Source organism: Myiozetetes cayanensis, unplaced genomic scaffold, assembly GCF_022539395.1.
Source record: "Myiozetetes cayanensis isolate MyiCay16 unplaced genomic scaffold, myiCay2020 scf3, whole genome shotgun sequence".
Lineage (NCBI taxonomy): Eukaryota > Metazoa > Chordata > Aves > Passeriformes > Tyrannidae > Myiozetetes > Myiozetetes cayanensis.
In genome coordinates this window covers 45,728,750-45,755,958 of record NW_026087521.1, presented here as the reverse complement: position 1 = coordinate 45,755,958, position 27,209 = coordinate 45,728,750, and the positions used below count along the sequence as shown (strand labels likewise).

Sequence of the window (27,209 nt, the reverse complement as noted above, 5' to 3'; positions counted from 1 at the left end):
ATCATATATAGTGCTTTGGCAATTGGAGTTCATGCTGCCAGATAATCCTGATTTCTTACTGTCAGAGCCAGAAAAAAAGAAAATTGTGTCATGGCTTTCACTGTTCTCATTACCCTACGCTGCTGGGGCAGTGTCTCCCACATAGAGATTCCCACCCATGTGTCCCAAGTTAATATTCCCTACAATAATTAAGCCCTGAGTAGTCCCTTTGTCTGGGAACACTAGTATAGGTAGCATGGACTATAAGTGGTGGTACCATTTTGCCTTTAAAGACAAATGTATTTTCAGCTTCTGTGCAGACATGGTTATTGCTAAACTTTATTTTGGCACCGTTGTAACAGGTACCTCCACATCTTTTCCTCTTTGCATCTGCCTGCAAAGGCAGCGTGACATGGCAGCACTGGGCTTGATAGTGTGCAGCTGTGGCCTAGTATTTGTTGCTACCTGTTCTAGTAACTCCTTCTAGAACAAAAGGGAAACGGCAATGGAAATTAATTGATTTTTTCCTCACCTACAATAAAAAATTGTGTTTTCAAACTTGCTCTTGGGACCGAGCAAAGCAGGCTTGCTTCCTCTGCTGCCTGCTTTTATCCTGCCCTGGATAGAGATGTAAAAGTATAATCCAACCTACTTTCAATCCTAGCAGTCATGAGCAACCCATAATCTTGGGTGACTCTCTTGCAGCCCTGTCCCTCATGGAGGTTTTTGTTAGTGTGATTTACTGCCAGGTGTTTACTGTTAACTCTTGTTAAACCCTTACGTTTTTAGAACAATTGCACTGCATCTTAGTCCAATTTATCTAATCCTGGTACATAGCTCCAGCTCCTGGATTTTCATTTCTATATTCCTGATGTGATCTTTGGAAAAAAAAGGGGGTTGTGCCTTTCTGTGAGAAGGGTGTGTTGCCTGGGTTTTGTTTGATTGGATGAAGTCAGCCAAATACATCGATCTCGCTTATTTACAAAGGTGGGGATTTTGAGGGTGGATTTTTGCCTCTGTCCGATTGCAACACTGGGCTCCAGACAGGCATTTCAGGCCATCGCGTGGTCAATGTGAGGCTGCTCCACACTGCAGCCCTTCTTGGTCAAGGAATAATTTTTGGAGAGAAAGCATGCCGAGATACACAGTGCATGTCCGAGGAGAATGGCTGGCAGTGCCGTGCCTGAGCTCCACGAACACCATTGAGTGGCTGGGAAAGGAAGCTGTGAGGCGATACATGAAAAACAAACCTGACAACGGGGGGTTTGCCTCAGTGGAAGAAGTGAAGTTTTACATTCGAAGGTGCAAGGGACTTGGCTTGTTGGATCTCGATGATACAGTGGGAGATGCTCTAGAGGACAATGAATTTGTTGAAGTTGGTAAGCAAAAACTTAAGGAACGCATTGCAGGGTGACCATTGGCATCTGAGTCAGCAAACTGGCTTTATTCATCTAAAATTGTGCCTGAGATATTGTCTACAGTTTTATGGAAAAATGCCCAATCACTTAAGAATATTTAGTTTTTAGGAACGGACCTATATAAGGTTTAGAAGGTACAGTATTCTATATACGTCATCTGTATATGCTGTCATATATAGTATAAGCTGTTCTGCTTTTGCCTTTGGAATACCTTAAATAAATACATACAAATATGTTTGGGGCTGATAACTGCAAATTAGAATTCTTACTACTGTATATTGTAATTAATAACAACTTATATAAAGAATGCAATTTAATCCTGTTTGTGTTTATTCTGCATATTTCTTCTAGTTATAGAAGGAGATATAATGTCTCCAGATTTCATACCATCTCAGCCAGAAGGAGTTCATTTGTATCCTTTTTTGAGTGCTTTGTGAACTTTTTATAATTCCAGATTTATCATTCTCTAGATTCCTCATTTTTTTGTAGTTCCTTTGTTCTTAAAACATATTTCCAGCTGTAATCAAGTGGTTACTACCCATGAAATCTTGTCTGCCCTTTTTCCTTTACAGAACTTTCAGATACAGCAAATACCGAGAACCAGAGCAGGTAGGAATCACCAATAATTTTATAACTCAGTAACAAATTCTGCTACTTACCAGACCATGCTGAGAGCTGAGCCATTGCAGCATTTAGAAGAGCAGATTGGCTGCTAGATTGGCTGGGTCTAGCAAACTAAATTGTGATATGTTTATTATGTTTTTGTTACCGAGTTCCTGTCTTATGAATGAGCATGCAGAAGCTTCCTGTCATTGCTGAGTTTTGACTGTATTTTTTATTTATTCTGATTATTAAGCAACTTTATATATATCTATATCCCAAACTAAAAGGGTTTTTTTGGTGTAGTATATTTCTTTAGATGGCAACAGCTTAACAACAGAGGACTTGGTCAATTTAGGAAAGGGGCTCTACAAGATAAAGGTAAAGATTCTGAACAAACACAGCTAAAAATTACATGCTTATTTTTCTACAACTAAATAATGATAAATAAACTGATATTTAAACTACTTATGTTTTAGCTCACACCTGAAGCTGAAGCTAAAGTCAAACAATCACGAGAAGTGATTGAAAGCATTGTAAAGGAACAGACAGGTAAATATTTGTACCTCTAACTATTAATTGTTTAGAAAAATTCATCAGGTTCCCTTCTTAACTAGCAGTACGTTTTTTGTAGTTGTTTACGGAATCACCACGGGGTTTGGAAAGTTTGCCAGGACTGTCATCCCAAACAGTAAGCTCAGGTAAGTTGTGTCGTGCAGCTTTCTCTGTCCTTTCTTCTCAGGAAAGGAAGAGGGAGCAGTTTAACCCTATACTTTTATACTGTGCTGTTAAATGAGAGAGCTGCTTCAGTATTTCCTTCTGTTTTGTGCAAAATAAAACCTGATGAGACTTTTGGGGAATTTAACGTATGTTATTTTTCTGTAGGGAGCTTCAAGTGAACTTGGTTCGTTCGCATTCTGCAGGTAATGAGAGACTGGCTTGATGTTTCCCTTTCCTGCCTCTGTTGGTAGCAGGTTAGTAACTGAGAAGGTTCCTGTTTCAGGTGTGGGGAAACCTTTGACCCCAGAGAGATCTCGCATGCTGTTGGCACTGAGAATCAATGTCCTGGCCAAAGGATACAGTGGAATATCCCTAGAAACCCTCGAGCAAGTTATTGAAGCATTTAATGGTAAAAAAGATGTTTAAAGAAAATCCTACTTTCCCATTTTTTTTCCTTTAAGCTGTTATGTTAAATGGTGTAACTCAATGGGTCAAGCTGCAGATGATGGTCTTTTATATGTGGTGGTTCTGAGAGATCAGGACCAGAGCTTGACTGTACAAGCTTGCAACTGGAGACCATTCCTCTGTTTAAGGATGTGGAGCATGAGATGAATTGACAGGTAAGGCTGAAAGAAAGGGATGTAACAGACAGAAGTTTGGAAAAAGAGCCTCTGAGAGGTCAGACAATAATTAGTTCAAGACTAAGCTTGACTCAGAACATAAGCAAGCACTTTTACAAAGCCTCAGGTCTTTAGCTTCTGTCCTGTCAGGTGCTAATGTGTGTGACATCATCTTTAGGGATACTGGTTTTTCGGGGGGAGTGGGCTATTACCATATAGAAAAATGCATGTGTCAAGCAGAGCAGCTTAAACAGCACCTCTTTTTGTGAGTAGACCCCCTGGGACCTACAGAGCTGTTTGTAAGCAAGAGCCACAAGGCAGCCACACAGAAGCACATGGCTAGTCAGCAGCTCACATGGCCACAACTGTCACAGCAGTTCCAGCTGGGTGACCTTCCCTCCCTTGCCCCATTCTATGGCAAGAAAACCAGAGGGGTGGCTGTGCTATTCATTATCTGATGACCACTGATGGTCCCTCTGGTGAGGCATGACTGTATTGGTGGTGACGAGCAAAGAGTGCCTTCCTTATAGTCAGTGTTAGGTTCAACTCTACTTCTGTGCTTTTCCTAAACTGTAGATTGGAAGATTGTTCTGAGACTGTAGACCATATGTATGAAAGAAGAGCCATGTTCATTATGTGAGCCCCAAAGAACACAGTCTTTGTGCTGCCCTCTGTTTTACCCTCCTCCTCCTCCTCTTGTAGGAGCTGCAATTCTGTGTTTAGCTCTGCAAAAGAAGAGGAACAGACTGGTCCCTTCCCACCTTTTTGTGCAGTTTCCCAGGCTCTGTTTTTTTCATTCTCACACATTTCCATTCCCCGAGGGTTAGGATGGGGGGAAGAGAGCTCAAAGATAGTTTGTAAGAGTAACCCAGTGTTTAGTGGAGTCAGAAATTAAGAGATAGGTTTGTCCACACCAGGTGGTCACCCTGTGATGGAGAGCTGAGAGGAGTGATGTTGTAGTTGCCTGGCTATGTGGCTGTAGATGCAATCACCCTGGGCTGTGGTCCCCCAGACTGCAACAAGAGTAGCAGTCCTGTTGGTACCATTGTCCATGATTGCAGGATGTTACTGTGATCACACTTACGAGCTGGCTTCTCTGTTTTCCAGAGAGTGTATCAAGGGGAAGCTCTAGTAGAAGTAATTTTTGTTTTCTTTCTAGCATCCTGCCTTCCTTATATCCCAGAGAAAGGGACAGTTGGAGCCAGTGGAGACTTGGCCCCCCTCTCTCATCTTGCTCTGGGATTAATTGGAGAAGGAAAGATGTGGTCCCCAAAGAGTGGCTGGGCTGATGCTAAATACGTAAGTTTCGTGCAGCTGATTGTTTGGGTTTTTTCTGCTTGGTGACTGATTTTCCAAATTGCATGTAGCTTTGAGAGAAAGAGAGCTTTTGCTCAGCATTAATAACATGTACCAGTTTGAATTGGGACTTTGCAACTTTGAGTTGCTTTGGCAACTCATCCTCTGCCTTGAGGAAGGTAGACCCATGAGAATATAATAACTGACTCACATGTCACTGGAGCAGATATAAAATAAGCAGCATGTTAATTAGTCCCAAGAAATATAATGCCATAATATTGCAATACAAAATACCACAGTGACATCACTTGTGAGCTGGAGAGAGGGACAGGATATGATACCAATTATGAAAGAACTATTAGTGCATCTTCAGCTCCATGAACATCAATGCTTTTCTAACAAATCCAAGATCACTTCTCAAATTCAAAACATCAGATGCTAAGAGTACCTGGAGATTTATTGGAGGCAGGAACTTAACAGTAGAACTTCTACTGATTTTATAATTGCTCTAAGTAAATACACGGGTTTGGATATTTCATTTTTGATAAACTAGCTAGGGTTACAAGGAGCCTTTATATCATCCTCCTTCACAAGACAAAAGTGTTATAATGGAATTAGTTTTTAATCAATTGGTTTTTTCTCACTAATACATCAATAGATTGATCTTCTGTTGCGTATCTCAAAGACAGGCCCCTCCAAAGTCTTGCATGGTAGTTTGTGCCACTACACCTATTGCTCCTATCCATGAATATTTGATTACTAGACTTATTCACGGATTGATAGCTGTACATCACTGTACAGACTGGAGAAGTATTGAAGACTACTGAAGCAGAGGCATAGGTATGAAGCAGACCAGTGTGTCATGGACCTTCAGGACCAGAAGTTACAGTTGTACACCCCTGAGATGCATTACCTCTTCAGTTGGAAAGGTTGAGAGGATTCTACTTGGAAACAAGATTATGCTGTTTCTGAATTTCCCACAAGAGCAATTGCCCTATAGAATAGTCACGTATAGAATAAACTGAGTAGGATGACTCAGTTTATTCTATAAGATGACCCAAGAGGTTTCCAGTCTTCTTTCCTATTACCCTCTTCCTTCATCTAAAATACAGAAGATGTTAATGGGCTGTGAGAGTATCTCATTTCGATGCTCCTACTACCTTCTTTTACTAGCACTAGGAAATGAGGTGCTAGTTTGGAAGCCCAAAAATGCTGTCTTTATTTAGCCCAGCAGAAAAAAATATGTTAAATGTTCATGATATAAAGCTCTTTTTCCCCCACCACTTAAAGATTTTGTTAATATTTCTGTTCAGGGAAACATTTCATATTTAAAAGTTTTAGTGATCAAATTACTGAAAAGTATTTTTCATTAATTACCTTGTCATTAAACTCCTTGACAGGTCCTGGAAGCCCATGGACTGAAACCAATTACCTTAAAACCAAAAGAGGTAATAATGATGCCAACTGATGGAAAACAAACATAGTCAATCGTTAGTTGCTTTATTCATACAATAACAGGATTAAATTAATTAATAATGTATTTAATTCAAACTTCAGTAGGCTATTAATGAAGTGTTGTCAGGAGTGGGATTCACCTCTCTTAGTGTCACCCTACTTGACTTGAAATGTCAGATCCAAGCTTGGTGTTTAGATTGTCTCTGTGGTCAGTGGAGAAAGACGGGCCTCTTCAGAAAGCACTTTATATCACCCTGAAACAGCTGCCTAAGAAGCACCTTCAAGGCACCTATCCGCCCTTTGGCCTTTTGACTAACCTGAACCACGTATCTGACTTGTTTGGAATGGCTGGAGTTCCAAAAGTGCTTACTGTGACTTAGTAGCATCGTGAGCACTGACAGTTTATGCAGCAAAGATACACCATCAGGCTGTGCATTTATGATTTCAGGATGGTCCAGGAAGCTGAGCAAAGGTCTTTCACTCATTCAAATGAGAATGATCACAGAGATGGGGAATTGTCACAGCGTGTGAAATAACTGCAGTGAACTTGCTTAACATCTGCTCTCTTTTTGAAGGGCCTGGCCCTCATCAATGGGACACAAATGATCACCTCACTGGGATGTGAGGCAGTTGAAAGAGCCGCGGCTATAGCGAGGCAGGCTGACATAATCGCTGCCCTTACACTCGAAGTCTTGAAGGGTACAACAAGGGCCTTTGACACTGGTGGGTACTGGCACTTCCCTGTCTGTTTGCTTAACAGCTCTCGACAAGAGAGGCAAAACCTAACAGTCTGACTTGTTTTACTAGACATCCATGCAGTGCGCCCACATCGAGGGCAGGCTGAGGTGGCCTTTCGGTTCAGGTCCCTTCTAGATTCTGACCATCATCCATCAGAAATAGCAGGTGAACAACCTTAGCCTTCACCCTCTCAGGTTACCAGGACAGTCTGGGTCCTTCAACAGGACACAATGCTTTTGTGTAAGGCATATTTGTCTTTTGCTTCCCTTGTTCCTTCCAGAGAGCCATCGATTCTGTGACCGAGTTCAGGATGCATACACAATGCGCTGCTGCCCTCAGGTAAAAACTGGCTTTTATTTCCTTTCCCAACAACAGACAGTGAAGTTTCCACCTCAGAAATACTGTCAGTTATGTACTGTCTGACTCTGTTAGAGGAAGTGGGTTTTTTTGTTTCTTCTTCACTTCAAAGTTAGTATTAATGGAGACATATAATTTGTTGATCCCATGCATGCATGCATCAGGCAGTGTCTGACTAAGCTGTGTTCAGAGCTGGAGGAGGCCAGGTGTCAGAAGCAGAGGGAAAGTACTTGTTTCCATGCTTGCAGGTTTTGTTGGAAATTTCTTCTGCATTGGTGTTAAGACCATGAACTGGGTCCAAAAAGCAGAAACAGTAGTTTCTCAGGCATGTCGGAAGAACTCAATCCTGTGAGTTTTAACAGGAGCAAAGCTATTAAATCAGTGGAATTAATGGAAATTAATTAATTAATGAGAGATTTTGTTTTCTGTGGGGTCCTTGTAAGGCTACTTCTTACCCTAATAACACTTCTGCCTCTGAATAAATCTTGTCTTCCATTTAGGGCAAACCAACCCAAACAAGTAAAGAATGTCATATTCAGATTACTCTTTTGGCAAAACTGCCATAATAATAGTAAATACAGTCTTTGAAATGTCCAGGATAGGCAGTGTTCCAGAGGGATGCAAATCCAAGACTGTCTTCATGTGTGGATGTATAGTGGGATGATGGGAAAGAGGGTCCCTGCAGCTCAGTTAGCATTCTGAAGATTAACTAATTGTAGATACTAAGCTCAGGTATAATGTCTTTTGTTTTAGGTCCATGGAGTTGTAAATGATACAATTGCTTTTGTGAAGGACATAATGACGACTGAAATCAATAGTGCCACGGACAACCCTGTATCTTTTTGATAACTTTAGCACTATGTAAAAATCTACTTGGCCTTTTTAGTCCTTTTCTTCTGTATAAATAACTGCACAGGAGGCAAAAAAAGTCATAACTGGCTTTGGTCAATAACTGCCATTGGCTGCAACAGCAGCCCGTCTTCCTTTCCCCATGACTGCATTGGAGGTATGCTAGTGTGTGTTGGGGCAAGGAAACCATGTGTGCATACGCTTTGGTGCACATTAAATGTTTCATAGATGAGAGTCCATACACTTCTATTGAATATGTAGGATAGGTGGGACTTGGCAACTAAATGGGAGTAGATGGATGGTGACTTAGTGTATGAAGCATCTGCTGGTGCAGCATGAGTGAAATGAGTGAAACCTGAACTACGGAGCAAGATTTGCACTTGATCATGGAAGACAGACAGATGTGTGGTTGGTAAGCACCATGGTGGCTCAGCCTGGTAAACCCTGTGCACAGTTCTTGTACTGGCACTGAACAAGGCTGGATTTCTGTCAGCAGTATAATGATGCTGTGCATAACATCATCTATGAAGACTCTGTCAGGGAACTGAAAAACTACTCTAGGATCTGAACAGACGTGTTTCTTTGCACCCCTTCCCACCCTAGATTAACGAACTCATTTTATGAAGTTTATTTGAAAAAAATACATGTCAAAATTGAAACTTCAAGTCTAGAGAACTGAGATTGGGTTTTCATTTCCTGAAAAGTAAAAGTGCAGAAGTAATATATAAATAATGTGCTTGCAAATAAAAGTCTATTGGCACAAACATTTCTTCAGTTAAGATATTCCAATTACTGGCAGAAATCTTTCATGTAAACTGTATTTCACTCATGTGTGCCTTAACTTCTCCTTAAAGATGGTGTTTGCTGAAAGAGCAGAGACCATATCTGGAGGAAATTTTCATGGTGAATATCCTGCAAAGGTAATTAAGCATTTGGAGAAAGGAAAAAAAAAATTTAGATTCTGTTTTGATTGGTTTGTTTGTTTCTGTCATTCAGTCTAATGAGGTCTTCTTTTGTAGGCTCTGGACTATTTGGCAATTGGTGTGCATGAACTCGCTGCAATTAGTGAAAGAAGAATTGAGAGGCTCTGCAACCCCTCACTCAGTGAACTGCCTGCATTTTTAGTCACTGAAGGAGGTCTGAACTCAGGCTTCATGATTGCACACTGCACAGCAGCTGCCCTGGGTGAGTGCTTGAGCAGTCTCATTGAGAGAGCAAGACAGACCAAATTCTATCAGGGCAGACGTAATCTAATAGTAGACACAAAGATATCTCACTCTTGTTTTCAGTCTCCTCCACATGTTTTGTGCTGTTTGGGTGCAAAATCTGAGCATTGAGTGCAGCTGCAATTATTTCTGCTCAGGTTTCTTCCCTGTTGTTCACTGACACTTGAGCTGGTTAAGTGCTCTGAGCAGCCCCAAAAGTGAACTTGGGTGGGAAGGCCCTCAGTACTCAGGGTATCCCATTTGATGGCCAGGTCTGTACATCAGCATCACACCCCACAGTCCTCAGAAGACTGGAGTTCATAGGGCTAGTTATCAGAGGAGCACACTGAAATTAAGCACTAGTTCATTTTTAACTCTAGCACTCATGACTAAGGCAACAAAAAGCCTGCTGGCTGCTGGGATGTTACAGTTCAGGAAAGCATGAGCCAATATAAAGATAAACATACTCTGAGATGAGAGTAAATTTTAAAAGATGCAAACAGACAAAGGAATAGAGGATGTCAGATAAATTAGTAGATAAATATCCTGCTGAAAAAAGTGAAGTAACTACATTGAGGTACTAAATAGCCTGGAGGCTATTTTGGGAAGTGGGTCTGGAAAAGGAGCTGAAGTGCTCATCCCCTTGTTTGAGGGCTGGAAAAATACCTTTTGGCTGGGTAGAGTTTAGGGTGGCTCCAGGCCTCAGCTGTTCCTTGGCTTCAGGCTTCACAGCACACTTCTGCAACCTGGAGTGACTGATTCTGGGATGTTTGTGGTCTCTGCTGACACCAGGAGTCCAGGGGTCAAAACCTTCCTTTCCAGGTCAAAATAGACAGGATTTTATCTAAACTGAAGCTTGAGTTGCTTTTTTTTTTTTTTTTTTTAACAAGGTACTACTAATATTTTTTAAATCACTCTGCCAGTTTCTAGGGTGTTTGTGTACCAGCTAATCTTGTTCACTGCCAGGATTAATAGATAAAGCTGCAAAAACTTTGCAGATGTTTTGCAATGCTACTGGATGTGTCTCTCTGCCCCCTCTCTGAGATCTCTATGCTGCTGGACTGAGCTGTTTGCAGTGGCCACATGCAGCCTCTCTACGACCTGCTGTCGCCTGTTTGAATGTGCCAGTTGGGCTCTGGTCCTGGACTGTGTCACTCCAGCCTATTTGCAATTGTGTCACCACCTCTCTGTTGCTCTTGTTGCTTTTCTGAAGCCACTAATTTGGCAAGGGCATTACACAGCATCCCGCTGGGCTTCAAAAGAAAAGGCCTGAGTGCAGCCAGAGCTCTGTGAATGCAGACTTCTTTTTTCTCTTCTAAAGAGCAACTCTCAACCTCAAATTGTCATCAAACAGTGCCCAAAGCCCTTCCTTCAGCCAAATTCCCCTTGCTTTGAGGTGCAGCTTGAGAGACTTACTCCAGGGCTCACACCTGGCTTTCAAAGCAGCAATGCTGTCACTCCTGGGGACGTGAGCAGTCTTGTGAGGTGAGGTGAGGTGAGAGAGGATTCGTACCAAACTCCTGCATCTTTCTAGAGGAAGTTCTGCAAGTGCCTCAGCTCCAATGAGAAGACCAGATGCTGATCTCTAGCTATCTTCTTGAAAGCAGGGGAGGGATGAGATCTGTGACCCTAAAAAAAAGAAGGAACCAGTGATCTTTACAGAGAGTGGCCTTGGAGCAACAGGCAAGACCAGGCTTGTGTTTCAGTTGTGCTGTCTGCTCTTTTTCTTGAGTTTCCATCCGGCCTTTGAGCCAGAGCAACTCAAGCCTGAAGATGGGGGAGGGAAGAGTGAGCAGTCTTTCTATATTTGGTTAATATTTGCATCTGAAGACTGATGTTGGTTGCAATATAGAGGCAATGGTATTAAGGTTATCAAGGTGGTTATTACAAATTACTCAGTCCAGGTAAAATACGGATACATCCTTGAAAGAGGAGCAATAGTTTGACCTGAAGTGGCAGACAGACTTTTTGCTGACAGGTTGGCCATTGCTTCTTCTGTCTCCCGTCCATTCTCTCCTACACTCATTGTGCTGGATTTTTTTGCAGTTTCTGAGAACAAAGCCTTATGCCACCCCTCTTCTGTGGATTCCCTCTCAACCAGTGCTGCTACAGAGGATCATGTGTCCATGGGAGGATGGGCCGCAAGAAAAGCTTTGAGAGTTGTTGAACACGTGGAACAAGGTAAAATTAAAATGCTGATTTCCGGACAGACCTCTGATATGTAACCAGATGAACATATTAGTGTCATTCATTCTAGATATATTTTAAGGAAAAGGGAGTTAGTGCATCTAAAAGAGCTATCTAAAAATACTATGATAAGTACATATTAAGTAAAAGCATTTAGATCTTTCTAATGGAAATAAGGTAAAAGCTCTCTTGCTTTGGATTTATTTATTCATTTGCCAGATGGTGTGCAGAGATACAGATGTCAGCTGTTAGTAGGAGAACAGAGAATACGCTGTGCACAAATGCTGAACTCACTTGCCCATTTTATACACTTGAGTGCTCTGAAGACTTACTTCTACAGAAACACATTTTTCAGGAGCAAAGAAATGATTTTAGGATGCCAGGTGTTTCAACAGCATGCTGAGGAACCGAGTGTCCTAGATCCAGTTGGTTCACTCAGTTCCTTGGGTGAACTGGCTCATGAAAATGAGGAGCTATTACTGATAATGATTGGGTGTGAGGTAGGCAGATACAGTGCAAACTTCTCCAGACAGAAGACTCTCTTCCAAAATGCTGTAATTTTATTGGTGTTTTCATGTGGGCTCTTGCAAGCTTTGTAGAGCAAACCCATGACACTCAGGCCTCTCTCAGTACTAAAGAGGGTTTCTGATTTATGATGGACATTAATTTGAGTATTCAAGATACCCTGGAAGAGATTCCCAGGCTTTTAAGACTCTGGTGACCAGAAGTTCCTGGTTCAAAGACCTGTACAGCAGGGATGCAAAATCTGCTTGCTGAGCTGCTGGATACTGCCCCCAGCACCATCCATGAAACAATCCTGTTGCTGGGGTGGCTCTCTGGTGTGTATGGATCCACTGGTTTTTCACATTGCCTGAAACCATATCATATTAGCCAGAACAAAGGCCAGGGGTAGCTTTATACAGGAAACCTCCCCTTGAGCTGTGCCTGTCAAACATCCCTTTCACTGTTCTGTTTTCCTAGTTCTGGCTATTGAGCTTCTTGCCGCCTGCCAGGGCATTGAATTCCTACGCCCTCTGAGGACGACAACCCCATTGGAGAAGGTCTACGACCTTGTGCGCTCTGTGGTGAGGTAAGATCAGATAAAGGCCTCCCCCAGAGGTTGCCTGGGGAGCAGCTGCTGGTGGTGGTGGTTAATGTTTGGCCAATGTTCGCAATGTGTCTCGTTTACAGGCCTTGGATGAAGGATCGCTTCATGGCCCCAGACATCGAAGCAGCTCACAGGCTGCTTGTGGAGCAGAAGGCGAGTGTTGGCTTCTGGCATGTGCATTAGGCTTGTCCCAAGGAGCAAGCTGCAGCTCTGTTCTGGAAACGCTCCTTCATTCATGCCCTGCATGGCCTCACTAAAAGCACTTCTCTGCCTGGGGCAATCCCACCAGATTTTTGAGATTTGTTTTTTATTAGTTTTGGCAGGATGGGTTTAGAAATCAGTTCCTAAACCTGCCCTGTGTAGTAAGTAGCTTACACTTCTAAATCTATCCCGACATAGGTCCAACTTTGAATTGTTTGAGTCAGGTTCCTATAACCCCACAGATGTCCAGAGGTATCAACAGTCTCTCCAGACAGTGATCCTCATTTCTGGGGCAGTGATTGTTCTCTTGCCTGAAGGCCCATGTGCATGGTCTCAAAGCAATAAGGGGACATGGTGGAGGGAATAGCAGTGGTGATATGTGTTAACCTGGGCTAAGAGTACACCTGTGGTATCTATCTATTCTATTTTTTTGTAAAATAAAAATAACAAAAGAATTGAGGAAAGTAAGCAAATGGGAGAAGAAAATCTTCCCTCTTTTTTTGCTTGCATTACAGGAGGAGAGACAAAGGGAACTGTAGAACATTTTCCTTTTCTGCCTTGAACCCCAGCAACCATTCCTCCCCGTTTTCTTTGTCCATACCAGCTGCTATTTTGCTTCCCTAACCCCTCCATGATCAAGTGGTTTTGTTGTAAGTGACAGCGATTCTCTCTCAACTATTGCACACAGAGCATTAACCTGGTAACAAGACAAGACAAAGTGGTTTTGCCTTGAATCCTTTCACCTTGTCCCCTTGGAGCTGTATCTTTTCCCATCCCCTGTCAAGTCCATCCACATGCTCTTCCCTAAACCTTGCTCTGTCTGCCTCTCTGGTTCTGTTGATCACATACAGTGTATTTACATAGGTCTGCCTCCTACCAATATCTACCTCAAGCCCAGTAATTTTTCTACAGGGTTTCCTGAACTTGTGAGTTGATGTCTTAGCTGACCTTTTGTTTTGCCTCTGACTCTGCTGTTTCACTTTCTTGTTTCATAGGTGTGGGAAGTGGCTAAACCTTACATTGAAAAGTACAGGAGGGAACACATCCCTGAATCAAGACCCATTTCACCTACAGCTTTCTCTCTGGGATCGCTGAGAATGAGTGCTGATGGTGGTCATGACCATGGTCATCAGAATGACCTTTAAGAGCTATAATCCTCTGGTACAGAGCAGATCCATGCCAGACCTTGCCTCAGGGTAGCTGTTCTACTCAAACTCAATGTGGTTTCTCCAGGTGGCCCAGAGGACTTGACTGTCTAGCTCAGGAGTACAAACAGATACTGAAGAAATGGTTCACTGCTTTCCTGGCATGTGAAAGACAACTTTGTCCTGATAGTGTGATTTTGGCTGAATTTCCTGAACTTCTGAACACAAATCATTCAGACTCCTGCTGAAGCCTGTGGATATTTTATGCAGGGCCTCCTGTATTTTTTTTTTTTTTTGTCAGCTCTTTACCTGTTTTCTCTTCATCTGTGCCAATGATACCAAACAGCCTGTTTGGTATTTTCACTTTTTTTTCCCCTTTGGGTAACTGTTGTGGTCCCCTTCATTCTGCCACAAGAAAAATTATCTTTGCATTTAATTCTTCTTTCTTTTGCAGATCATGTGTAAAGTACAGGTTCTTGTATAACAGGAGCATTTTTAAAGCAGGTGCTTCACAAATCAGAAAAGCTGAGCGCATAAGAATGTGCTACGGAGATCATTGCTCCAGAACAAATATTCTGGTGATGGACTGTACTTAATGCAGCTTTCCAAGAGCTATGTGCTCACACCTGCAATCAATAAACTGAGGCTTCACGTAAGGCTGTAGCAATCCATTTTCCTGTCATGTGTGATGATGAAAATGTAAAGCAAGAGCTTAATTTGGAAATGGGGAGGACAGGTGAAACAGGGGTCAGGAAAGGGGGAGGAGGAGGTGTAGGCATGGTGGATGTGAATAAGTGCTGAGGCAATTGTACCAAGAACTACACTCCCATGGCTCACCATGTATCTGCCTGGCTGCCAAGGGCTCATGACCATGGTATTCTCTGTGTTACAACACTGACCTCTGGCACAGGCTTTATTTTGCAAGGGAAGAGTCAGGACACTGATTTCACATCATGGTGCAGTGATGACATGGCACTGCTGAACTGGCTGTGGGGCATTCAGCATGAGCTGGAAATCTTCCCAGGCTACTGGCTGTGCTGCAAGGGGTGGCCAAAGCACTAGCGTGGCCAGACCTTTGAGGGTCTGAGACCTGCCATGTTAAATGTGCCCTGAGGACAGGGCTCATGCCTGTTGGCAAGCTACCTGGGAGACACCTAAGCTGGCCAGAAGACCTGGGAAATAGGGCACCCATGGTACATGAGCTCCCAGTTCAGCTCCTTCCTTCTGCACCTGATGTGCAGCATCTCCATCCTGTCTCTCCCTCATCTGCCAAGAAAGTCCCTACCCTTTCAGCTTGAGGCTCTCTATAGCAGGCATATCTCAGTGTCCTCCTGAAGCTGTTCCATTTTGTATAAAATGAGGTATTAATTAAAAACAAGACTGAGAACAAACTGCCAAGCTTATTATATCTTGTAGGATCAACCACTTGCCCTTAGCTTTTTGTTAAGGCTGACAGTTCCTTCAGCAGCAAAGCTGGCAGAAGTTCCTACATCCATGTTACCTACATCTCGCTCCCAGCCACTGTGGATCTCATCACTGAAGTGAGCCACATTAGAAGCAAAAAGACTTCCTGCACTCCAGAGGGGTGTGCCTTCCCTGGCAGCTGCACAGCCACGGTGGTACCAGTGCTGTAAACTGCAGGACCACGTAGCTGGCTGTCAGGAACACTCAAGCCAGCTGTGCCACTGAGGGATAACCCCACACCCTAATTGCAAACTGCCACTAATTACAGCCCTGGGGCACACTCCCAAGTGGCTAGTGGATTCAGCTGAGCTGGTCGAGCAAGCATGTGGTTTGAGGTTCCCATCAGAGCTTGTGCATGAGAGCAGAATCCTCTCACTTCAGTAGTTTTAGGCCATGAATGCCTGTTCCTGTCCAGAAAGAAAATATTTGAGGTTTTCCTTATGCAATCTTGAGCCCCAAACGCCTTAGGTACTTCAGGAAGGAGGTTCTGGACCTTACTTCCCGCTCACCTCTGCTTTTGGCTGCCTAGCACTGAGGAACCACCAGCACACACTGCAGCATGGTGGCCTTAGCTTTGCACCGTGCCTGTGCGGAGCTGAGAGGCACTGCTCCGGCACCACACTGCATTTCAGAAATGCCTGTGCTCCTTCCGTGATAGCCTTACCAAATCCCTGGATAAATATTATTTATGAGGGCTGTCTTAGGCAGAATGGACTGTGTGATTGCATACTTGAGATACTCTTTCAAGCTTTATAAAAACAAAGGTCCACACCCACATCTGGTGCAACATCTGCTTGCAGGAAAACACGTCAGGTGGCAGGAATGCCATTACGTTGTTTTAAAAACTGATTTAGTTGGCTAGCCTGGCTCAAATAAAGGATGAACAAAGATATTATGTGGGATGGCTTATATATTTTGGGTGTTAACAGATGTGCCTAAGGCTTAGGGAGATCAGAAGATCATAATAAAGCTCATATATGTTTGTGATGACTTTCAGATATCTCTTAATCAGACTGACACTGTTGTCCTTCCCTTAGGGTCTAGTTCACTAAAACACTCTGCTCTGTATCACAGGTTATGTTACCTGCTTATATCAATAATTTTTTTTGATGTGAAGTTCTTCATGTTTGTCAGGTGTAGTTTTATTACTTCACCTTCAGAAAGCAAATCCCTTTTGTTTCTGCAGCCACCATCCATTTGAAAATTTGAAGAAAAGATGCAGTCCATGTGTATTCATAGACCCTCCCTACCCCAGACCCTCTGCTTAAATACTGCAAAAGTTTAAACTCTCTAGAGTTGTATCATCCTTTTTTCTACATACTGCATCCCCAAATGATGGTTAAAACTCTGGGAAAAAAAGTAGTAGCTGAAAGAAAAAAGAAAGATAGCTTTGAAAAATCAGGCTCTTAAATTTTGATGTGGCTCTGAGTAGGAGTTGCCATACTTAACCTATCAGCATCACATTCAAACTTCCTCAAGCAAATATGTTTCATGTTATTTCTGATTCAACCTAGAATAAATTAACATCTGCATGACACTAGATGTGATCTTCTTTTAAGTTTCAAGGTAATTGAAAATTTGAGAGGTTGGCTGTACTCATCAGAGTACTCACTGGGCCAACTGCCTTGAAGGTTTTCGGCATCGCTAATTTCCAACAGCAGGCCTGGCTCAACCTCTAACTTATAATGCACCCGTGCTTTCAGCAGCCCAAATAGTAGTGTACCTGACTGCCTTTTCCTCTCCTCCTTCTTGTGCCCCTAAAGCCTCAAAGGAGCTGTAAGATTTTCAGCAAAGGAAGATGTTGCAGAGCAGCAGAATGAAGGCTTGGTATTTGGAGAGGTAAGAGAGACTGTGTTTCCCACCATAACTGTCGTTCCTGGTATCTGCTGAGTTCAAGACTGAGTAGACCCAGGAGCTATGAACATTGCCTTGGCATGCTGTGGCCTTCCAGCATGGCCAAAGGTAATACCAAATGTGCATGCCTGAGCCCCTCATCCCTCTGTCACAGATTACTTAACATCATCATCATCATCATGGCTAGGCTTCGCGAACGAAGATTTGAAAGGGCTCTACCCACTTAACATCACACTTGCCAATAAATCTTACCTGGACCCAAACCTCATTTACTGATTGCTGGTTTGTTTGGGTTATTTTCTAATACAATAATTTTATAGATTCATTGTATAGGAAACCATTTTTGGGAACAGTCTTATTTCAGATAGATACAAATTAGAAATGATTGCCATAGAGAGAAGGACAAGGGACATGAAGATGCACCATTGGGGTAATGCTTGGTAAAGTTTATTTGAATAAGAGTAATGTGAGCTGGCAAACAATTTACTGGTAAACACAAATCTGATTTGTCTGTTGCTTTGAAATACTCCGTTCTAATTTGATTGTAGTAGCTTAGTAAATTACTGTCTTCTCTCAGTAACTGCTCATTGTCTCACACATCTCATTTTGATAGACAACTTTTCCTTTAACTATGACGTAGTTGATCAATGCTTCATGTCCCCCAAACTGGTAAATCAAGTGCTCCCACCTAAAAAGACACAGAGTTTAAGAATATATAAGCTTGCATAAAAGCAGGTCACATACCCATTATACCTGGAAATTTTAAAAGATTTGCTTGAAAACAAGAAAATACTATGCCATGTGTACATGTTGACTCTTGTGGCATGAATGCAGTTAGTTGATGTACAGATCAGTGGAGAATTTCTTCCACCAAATAAACAGGCATTATTAGATAATTTGTAATTAGGCATGGATTATTTGTAATAACAGTCTCAAAAATCTTAGGCTTTATTTTCCACTGGAGTGATTAAGGAGAGTGAAAATGGGTCTGAAATGCTAGCATCGGTAACTTCTCCGCTATCCAAACATGGTGAAAAACAAAGTCCCAAATGTTAAAGCACATCTGAAATGGCAGTGGAAGAACAAACCTCGATGAATTTATGATAACAAGATCCCCCTGCTTGCCGACCTCTAAGGAGCCATGTGTGTCCGATTTCCCCAGAGCGTAAGCTGCATTAATGGTGGCAGCTGCCAGTGCTTCATTCATTGACATCTTCATGTTTACACAGGCCAGATGCATCACCATAGGCTAGTAGGCAAGTAAGGGGAAAATGGGAGTTACCAGTAACACAAAGCTGTTTATGCTTCAAATCCCTAAGCACTCTCCTTCTTCCTTGTGCAACAGAGGGAGTTGTTCCGCATAAGGTAAATCTTGCCAACTCCGAAATGAGAACTCTAAAATCAGAACTTGTTTTATGAGCCTATCAGTGCATATAAAGAATAGAACCCATTCCAGTTTCAAGAGTTTCTAGCTAAAACTTCCAACACACAAAAACAAGCATGAGCAGCTGCCTATGTGGGGCATACAGCTCTCTTCATGAATATGAAGACTGTTATTAGTGTCCAAGATCTATACACAAGTTGTAAGAATTTCATAATTTCGCGGTGTCATAAGTATTAAGAGTAGCTTACCATTGAAAAACAGTATGCATTAGGATTAAAATCACTGCCAAGAGCAACTATAACTCCTTCTTCCAACATTTTTCGAGCTTGAGGTTGCTTCAGTCTAGCGGGAAAAAGACACTTGTCAGTACAATTTGATTGGTTATTATATAATGATTTACAAAACCAAAAGTCATCACTAGGTTTGGGTACCTTTGGTTTTGGAGATGAAAGCCCAAATTGTCCTCTTGCATTCCTAGCTATCACCCCATGTACAACATAAATGGGAAGTAGGATCCACTGCTTTTGCAGTAACAGCATGTGGCAGCAGCCAGGATCAACCATCAGACTCCAGGACACTGAAATTCTGGTATTTATTCAGATCTCAGCTGGAGTTTACAAGGTGAAAATCTTCATTTCTCAAAAAACCCTAATTTTCTAGTGCTTACAGCTTCAAAGACAGGCTCCCAAATATGAGCAGTGGCACATACAATGCAATAGTCCCTTCCTGGTTATTGAGTCTCTGAATTTAATCTGCATACATTAGAGGATCTTCTCACTTAGCAATTATAATGCAGAAGATCTTCTCAATAACTTCAATATCTGGAATAAACATTTCAAAATTTTTGGCCACTCAATTAATCTGGGTAGGTGTTTGCAAGGGTGGGCACTAGGAAATACACTCACTCGGAAGTTTTAGCCATAGTCACTGAAAAGCCATTCTAAATCTGTGAGACTTCTCAGATTTTTGAGGATTTCCACCAGAAATAAGACATAAGCTCATTCAGCTCTATATACTTGTGATTGTCTTCACTGGTCCAGACTGATCCTGAAGGCATGAATACACACTTACTCTTTTGCATTAAAAGACCCTAAATCACAAACATGGGTTTGCTGTTATGAAAGAATTCCTTCTATCTAGTGGCCTTACCTCAGCATGTAGGCAGTTGTTGGTAAAAGGACAGCAGCACAATTAGCTCTTGCCATGGCTGTGATACCTTCATCACTAACTTCTTCCAGGTGGCTGATAGCCAGGGCTCCCAGTTCAGCTCCAAGCTAAGCAAATTTTCAAGAGTATTACTCACTATTCTCAATCAATTCAGTAAAATAAAGCTGTTTCCAAACAACTAGAGGAGAAGATTCACTATTAACGTAAAATTTACTAGAAGAGACATAATAAAGAATGCTTGAAAGAACATACAGAATACAGAAACAAAATATTTGTTAATTTACTGCAGGAAAAGCTTTAGCCATCCACAGAGCAAAAGCATACCTACCTTCAGTGGTGTTTTTAACAGCCTAGCATGCAAACTATGGGAGAGCCATGGATGAAACCATTATCAACTCCTGTTCATAAAGGATACATTAGAAAATGGTTCACAAAACTGATACCAGTTACAGAACTAAAAGTCCAACTGCTGCCTTCAACAGGGAAGCCAAGAAGGCTCTTATGATCAATCAAGTTTTTGTTTAGGTTTTGGGTTTTTTTAAATACAGCAGGAAGGAAGCAGTGTTTAAACAATGGTAAAACGTGATCTGAAAGTGACTTTCTTTATCAAGATATTTGGGAACGTAGTCTTGACTAAACTATCCCTGAGTGTGCTCAGACATACTGTTCTGAGTAATAAGACCGCTGAGTGTGCTCAGTGCACGCTTGACTTGTCACTGCTAATGGGACATTTAATGAAAAAATATTTCTCAAATTGCATAGAAACCATGTTTTTGTCATTCTTGGGTTCATGGATATCCACCTTCCCCATCTGCATCCCATGTGGGAGATAAGCAAAGTCAATGTTTGGAGAGCCAATGCACATTAGTCCCAGAGGTCAAGGTTTCCTCCCATGTCCTTAACTCCAAAGCTACACAAGGACTGCACTTCCTATCATCTGATAGAAATAGATGTCTATGAATGGTCTATTTTATAAAGTCTTAGAAAAGAAAACCTCAGTTTTGAAAGCTGCAATTCTTTCACAGATTCAGCTCTCATAAGAGGAAAAACAGTTTAGCTGAATGGTCAGAAAGACGTACCTCAGCAGATTTCATCGGATGGAGTTCATCACCATGGAAGTTAATCTGTAACCCTATATCTTTTCCAGCTTGAAGAATTCTCCTAGTAGACTCCAGATCAAAGACTCCCTTCTCACAGAACACATCTATATTGTTAACATGTATTTCACCACTTAGTTGGAGTTCTTTCAGTTTAGGGAGATGGTTATTGATAATGTCATCTGTGGCTTCAGTAGCAGTTTTCCCTCTAATGAAAAGAAAATGTTACAGAGCTATGTGAGTAACACCTTTGAAGTCTGGCACACGTTCAAGCCATACATGTACTTACTAGATTACTTAGGAAATGATATAAATATGAATCACTCAAAAAAACTTCAGACTAAAAAATATAAACTCACTGTAATTCATGTACTCTCAAACATGAGTTACTATCCATTCAAAGAATATTAGACTGTATTACTGTATATTTGTTATAAGGTTGGCATCTTGGATTGTAACTAAGAAATGGAATATTTTAAAACAAATTCTTCTGCTTTCCTATTCATATATTCTGAACTCCCTATACTGTATCCTAAACCATAACTATTTAAAATATGTAAATGAGTATTTAAATATGTTAGATTATATTCATGCAATATTTTTATGCAAGTATCAAAGCTCAAAGGGAATGTGCAGTATTAGTAATCATTTTTAATTTACCTCTCCTCCTTTTATATCATTCAGAGTGATGGATAGATAACTGTTTCTAAATCAGAGGGGCCTCCCAAGATTTGAATTGTGAATGTCAGAACCATTTATGAATCCTCTATTACACAAAGATAACCCAGGAGTGATCAGTGAATGTCTTTGAAAGAGCAAATAATCCCAAAACATTAATTTGAGTTAGTATTTTGCAATTTTAATATCCAAAGATAAGAGATGTACAGCACTTAAATGTCTGAGACACCTCAGTTCTCCTTTCAGGCACTATAAGACATGCAGAGATTGGCCCTGTAGAGTGCCACACAGGACTGAACTGGGAGTTATGCAATGGTAGTAAATTCAAGAAGCCAAATTCTGCTTGAATTTATAAACAAGGATGTGCAGTTATAAATCAGAGCAGAACTGTGCTTCTGGCCCTTCTTTTGTTCACCCCTCACTGACACAGTCATTGGGGTTGCTCAGGTTTTGGCCATGCCAAGCCTTCTCCTTTTTCTTCCTTTACTCAGAAGCCTTTGGAAGAATTCTGTCTCAAAGATTAGGGCCAGAGCCAAGATAAACCAGAGGGAACCAATAAGTCTTGGTTTCACTCTTTAAGAGGTATAAAGATGTAAAATGCAAACCAAAACTGCTGGTGTCTTAATGCACGAGACTTCTACTCAGGCAACCACTTTGAAATGTCTTGCTAAAGGTGAAAAGGGCCCAACAAACCCTTGCCAACTGAAGAAAACAATAAAAAAAAAATCAGACATTCCCAAAATCATTAATTTGATTCAATACAATGACTAGAGGGGTCAGGAAAGAATTGCAGAATTCCTCCTGGTCAAAATAAAAACCCAAGGCCAGAGAAAAAAATTGAGGGATAGAATAAAATTCAAACAAAATATTCTAGATGCAAACATTTGATCGAAAAGAGAAGAGGATTTAAAAAAAAAACAAAAAAAAAAAAACGGAAAATACAGATAATTCAATATTTCCTTCAGGAAATTTCCTCAAATCCGCAACTGCCTTTTCTCCTATTTAAATTCAGTATCCTTTCTACCTATATTTTGTTATGCTTGATGTGCATCAGTGGGGACAGACGCATGCAGAGAGCGAGAAGGTTCATCTGTCTTTCTCACATGTTGATATGCTTGTAAAAACACCGGAATTTATTTATTCCATTAGTTTCTAGAAATGCTTAAAGTATTCTGGTGGGAAGGACTTTTTTCTCACAATTTTGACTGAGATCTTCCCAAGGTTTTTTAGGGGAGGAAGAAATGAAGGACTAAGAAATATGTATAGTTTTGGGTAAAACATCAGGTTTTTTTCCCATTAAGTCCTCCAAATTTTAGCAGAACTTCTTGAAAGAAGTAGCTGATGCTTTCCACTGATTTTAGTTGCTGTATTCTTAACCATCTTCCAGTTATTGAAGATGATACAGGATTCATTTTCAGCAATTAAATTAACAAAAGATAATTTCCCATCCTGCCCCACATACACAATAATTAGATTGTTTAAAAAAATTGTCTAGGTCATGTTTTCTTGAATGGGGAGAGGTAGGGGGTTTTTTGTGCTATTTTTTTTCTTTTAATGAACATCTCCTAAATATTGCCACATAACAGACCTGCCTCCATCTCACATGCCTTGTCTTGCAGCAGCCTACCACTTAGTATGTCAATATATATATATATATGTCAAAATATATATGTTTCACATACACCTACATATCTAAAACTCCATATTTTTTCATACACTGAAATCTGGTAACCTGAAGACATTATTTCACAGGGGGAAAAAATGTCAAAGTGAAAAAGGCTTTTTATGATATGTCTACTTGAGCCATCAAAATAATTGTGATTAAACGCATTTAGTTTAGTTTTCTACTCATCTCATAGCTATAAGATGTATGCAAGGTATATAAGGATTAAATACAGTATTTTTTGTTGTTAGCTGGTGAAAATAAAATCTCATGGCAGAGATTAAGCTTGAAGGATAGCAGCAAATGCAAGAAGAAGAACTTTCTGTACAGGAAACCCATTAATCTGTGTTACATCCAGTGTGAGCATCAGCTGGAGGCAGGGGTTCTGTGCTAAGCTTATGTTCATATTTAGGAGTTATTAAATAATGTTCCCCCATCTTCCTTCAAATTAAGACTTAGGACAGCCTTCTGTAAATACTGACTATTGTTTCAAGTATGTTGCATTTTAGGAGTGGGGCAGAAGAAACCTTTCTGAAAACAACAGCCAATTTTCAATGCAAAGCAGTAATACTTAACAAGAGCAAGGAAAATCAATCCCATTACTTCGGCACAGAATGAGCTCCACAGTACGTTGAAGAAATGCCAATATCCATGGACCTCTTAGCACGTTCAATCACCCTGAGCATTTTGAGCTCTGTTTCCAAGTTCAAGCCATAACCACTCTTGCACTCAACCAGTGTGGATCCTGCTCTGAGCATGCGTTCCAGACGGTGTTTGAAAGTACTGAACAGCTCTTCTTCCGTGGCTTTCCGGGTGTGTTCCACAGTAAAATGGATTCCTCCCCCAGCCTGGTGGATCTCCATATAGGATGCACCTGCCAGCTTAGGGATGAAAAAGGAAAAGAAAAAACAACACACCCCCCCCATACAATTAGCTATGAATTGTGCATTTTCTATCCAAGAGATTTTGGAAAGGGCCTTGAGATATCTTTGCAGTGAGAGGGACAAAGAGGGGAGGAAAAAAGCCCCATTAATTCTTCCTCCCTTTTCCTCCTCTTCTCTCTCCCTTCCATCGAAGTGAAGAAATGAAGTAAGAAGTGACACAAAGAGAATTACTCTGAAGATTTGCTTCCCCCTGAGTCCAAGGGGAAAACCAGTCCCCAGCTCAAAACTCACTTATGTGGAAAAGAAGGTGAAAAAAGCCCAATATTTAGATGGTAATAGAAGGCAGCACTTTTATATTGCTCCAATTAACGCAAAAAAAAAACCCCAAAGCTGGCTGCAAAGGATGCAGTCACACTCCTCTATCAGCCTACCACTATTCAAAATCATCTCTCCTCCCTCAGATTATATGACAGAAATTATTTATTTTTTTATAATGGAAAGATGGGAGTCATTAGAAAGTAGAAATAGCTGTACATTAAAAAAAAAAAAAAAAAGTGGAGAAAGAAAAATCCAGCAGTGTAATTTTATGCCATTACCTTCATTGCAAACTCATGAACCCTATCACCAGCCCAGACTGGATGTGTATGTGCATCTACCAGGCCTAAAGAAAACAAAGTAAATGTGCACTTGAGTTACTTCAATGTGTAAGAAAAAGGATTATGAACATGAAAGAAAAGTGAATGGACAGCAGAAGCTCCCCTACAATGTCTCTATTGGTTAGAGCAAAATAAAAATCCAGCCAGCCAAATATCTAGGACTTTCTTAAGAGGCTATTAATTTTCTTTCAATTTTTTTTTAGGTCTAACACCTTATGCAAAATGTCTCCAGGTAAATGCATCAGTTGCTGAGTTTTTCATATTATTTTGATGACATTTTCAAACTTCAAGCCTTTGCTCTTTAAAAAAAGCAAACTGCTTAGCCTGTGTTTAGCACACTAGCACTTCCTCTAGCAACAGTCCACTTACTCCAGAGGGAGCTTTTTCTACATGCTGTGAAGCTGTTGCTGCAGAGTGCCCAGAGGTCTAACAGCTCATGTGCTAACACCACTTGCATAGTTTAACATGCAATAGGCTTGCCCAGGGTTTGGGGTTTTTTTATCAGGTAAAGTTGCAGAGTATGTGCCTTAAAATCCCTTTTGCCTCCAACTGGCACTGGGCAGGATGGAGAAACTGAGTTTTGTGGCTGAATTGCTGATGGGTAGAAAAGAGAGATTAATCTGAAGAATCACTTGGTGGGCCAGCTATGTTACTATTGTGGTCTATGATACAGAGGAAGACATGTAAAGATGGAAAAGAGAATCAGAGCTCCACCACAAAACTCAAAAGAACCATCTCTAGTGCCACAATCTTCTCCTTACAGCACATCTGATGGGAACACTGTGATATTCTGTCCCAAGAACAAGATTCTATCATTATGAATATAGAAGAAAAAAGGATGGAATAACATTTAACATACATGTACTTTGTCTCTAAGCACTTGTCACCACATGGCATTCATAGAATCACAGAATGGGTAAAGTTGCAAGGGGCCACAGTAGCTCATCTGGTCCAAACACCCCACTCGATCAGGGTCATCCTAGAGCACATGGCAGAGGATTGCATACAGATGGTTCTTGAACATCTCCACAGGAGACTCCACAACCTCTCTGGGCAACCTGTTCTAATGCACAGTCACCTGCACAGTAAAGAGGTTTTTCTTCATATTCAGGTGGAATTTCCTATGTTTCAGTTTCTGTCTGTTGCCTTTTGTCCTATTGCTCGGCATCACCAAGGAGAGCCTTGCTCTATCTTTTTGACAACCTTACTTCAATATTCATATGCATTGATGAGGTCCCCTCTCAATCATCTCTTCTCGATGCTGAACAGGCCCAGCTTCCTCAGCCTTTTCTCATAAGAGAGATGCTCCAGTCCCTTAGTCATCTTTGTTGCCCTCCACTGGATCCACTCCAGAAGCTCCATGTCTCTCTTGTCCTGAAGAGCCCAGAACTGGACACAGCACTCCAGATGTGGCCTCACCAGGGGTGAGTGGAGGGGGAGGATCACCTCCCTCGACCTGCTGGCAGTGCTCTTCCCTAGTATCATTATGAGCAAATACACCTACCTGGTAACACGCACTTCCCAGAGCAGTCAATTATCCTTTCAAATGTTGCTTCTGAAAACTGATTGCGAATTACATCTGCCTGGCCCACAGCTTTGATACAACCATCCCTGCAAGCAGAGACAACAAAGAATGTATGAGCCTGTTGAAAAGTCAAGTGCTCAGTGACAGAGCTCCTGGAACAACAGGGACAGGACCTTCAGCAGGACTGAAGATGCACATGGGGAGATGGTTTGCTCATTTTACAGATGCATAGAAAACAATGAGGTAACACCATGTGTTCCAAGCTGTTTGCCATAGTGCTTGTCACGTCCTCTGCTTAGATTCCTCTGGGCAACACCTTGTTATTCCTCTAATTCCAGATAGATAACACTGGTTTTCTCCTGTGGGTCAGCGAACATACAGCATTCCTCCAGTAGGTATCTATCTGCAGGGTACTCTTCCTCTCACGGAAATCAAACTGTCATCACCTAGACCTGGATCGTGCCCTGTGCCCTGAGAAGCCATAGGCATCAGCCTCTTCGGGGTTGATATTTGATTGAATAGCAACGTTCTGCTGGTGGAGTTTTAGGATGGTACCGAGAACTCTGAGCCGCACCTGGGGGATCCCTTCCACCCTTGCACGGAGCTTCTCCTCACGCACAGCGGAGGGCTGAGCCGACAGCCGGGCAGCAGCCGGCGCTGGGGGCGAGGGCAGCTCGCACTGACCCCTTCCCGCAGCTCCCCTGCCGCCCCCGCCCCGGCCCCGCACTCACGGCCCCACCACCAGGCTGGCGCCCCGCAGCACGGCCAGGCCGGCGGCGCCGTCCCGCCTCAGGCACCGCTCCCCGCGGCCGCACACCAGCACCAGCTGCTCGGCGTTCTCCAGCAGGAGCCGCTGCCGACCCCGGCCCGCCATGGCCAAGGCACCGACTGGCGGGGCCGCCGCTCGGCTCAAAGTCCGCCGGGGCGGGCGGGACAGAGCCCCTCCTGCCCCCCGCCCT

General features: G+C 42.0%; 2 protein-coding genes across 2 annotated transcripts; one reads left to right on the top strand and one right to left on the bottom strand.

Moving 5' to 3' along the window:
• The first annotated feature begins 1,005 nt into the window (after positions 1-1,005).
• HAL (histidine ammonia-lyase) lies at positions 1,006-14,549 on the top strand. The gene is made up of 20 exons (XM_050323687.1): positions 1,006-1,358; positions 1,749-1,809; positions 1,979-2,006; positions 2,304-2,378; positions 2,477-2,549; positions 2,632-2,698; positions 2,883-2,920; positions 3,001-3,126; positions 4,497-4,636; positions 6,034-6,081; positions 6,664-6,811; positions 6,896-6,991; positions 7,107-7,165; positions 7,937-8,017; positions 8,887-8,952; positions 9,052-9,217; positions 11,284-11,418; positions 12,406-12,514; positions 12,616-12,685; positions 13,729-14,549. The coding sequence occupies exons 1-20, from the start codon at positions 1,112-1,114 to the stop codon at positions 13,876-13,878; spliced, it is 1,983 nt and encodes a 660-aa protein (XP_050179644.1). The 5' UTR covers positions 1,006-1,111; the 3' UTR covers positions 13,879-14,549.
• Positions 14,550-17,621: 3,072 nt separating this feature from the next.
• On the bottom strand, positions 17,622-27,147 carry AMDHD1 (amidohydrolase domain containing 1). Its single transcript, XM_050323689.1, has 9 exons — positions 26,982-27,147; positions 26,230-26,336; positions 24,666-24,730; positions 23,789-24,066; positions 20,827-21,052; positions 19,730-19,854; positions 18,829-18,922; positions 18,285-18,445; positions 17,622-17,884 (listed from the first exon to the last, which is right to left on the bottom strand). The coding sequence occupies exons 1-9, from the start codon at positions 27,122-27,124 to the stop codon at positions 17,770-17,772; spliced, it is 1,314 nt and encodes a 437-aa protein (XP_050179646.1). The 5' UTR covers positions 27,125-27,147; the 3' UTR covers positions 17,622-17,769.
• Between the last annotated feature and the right edge of the window lie 62 nt (positions 27,148-27,209).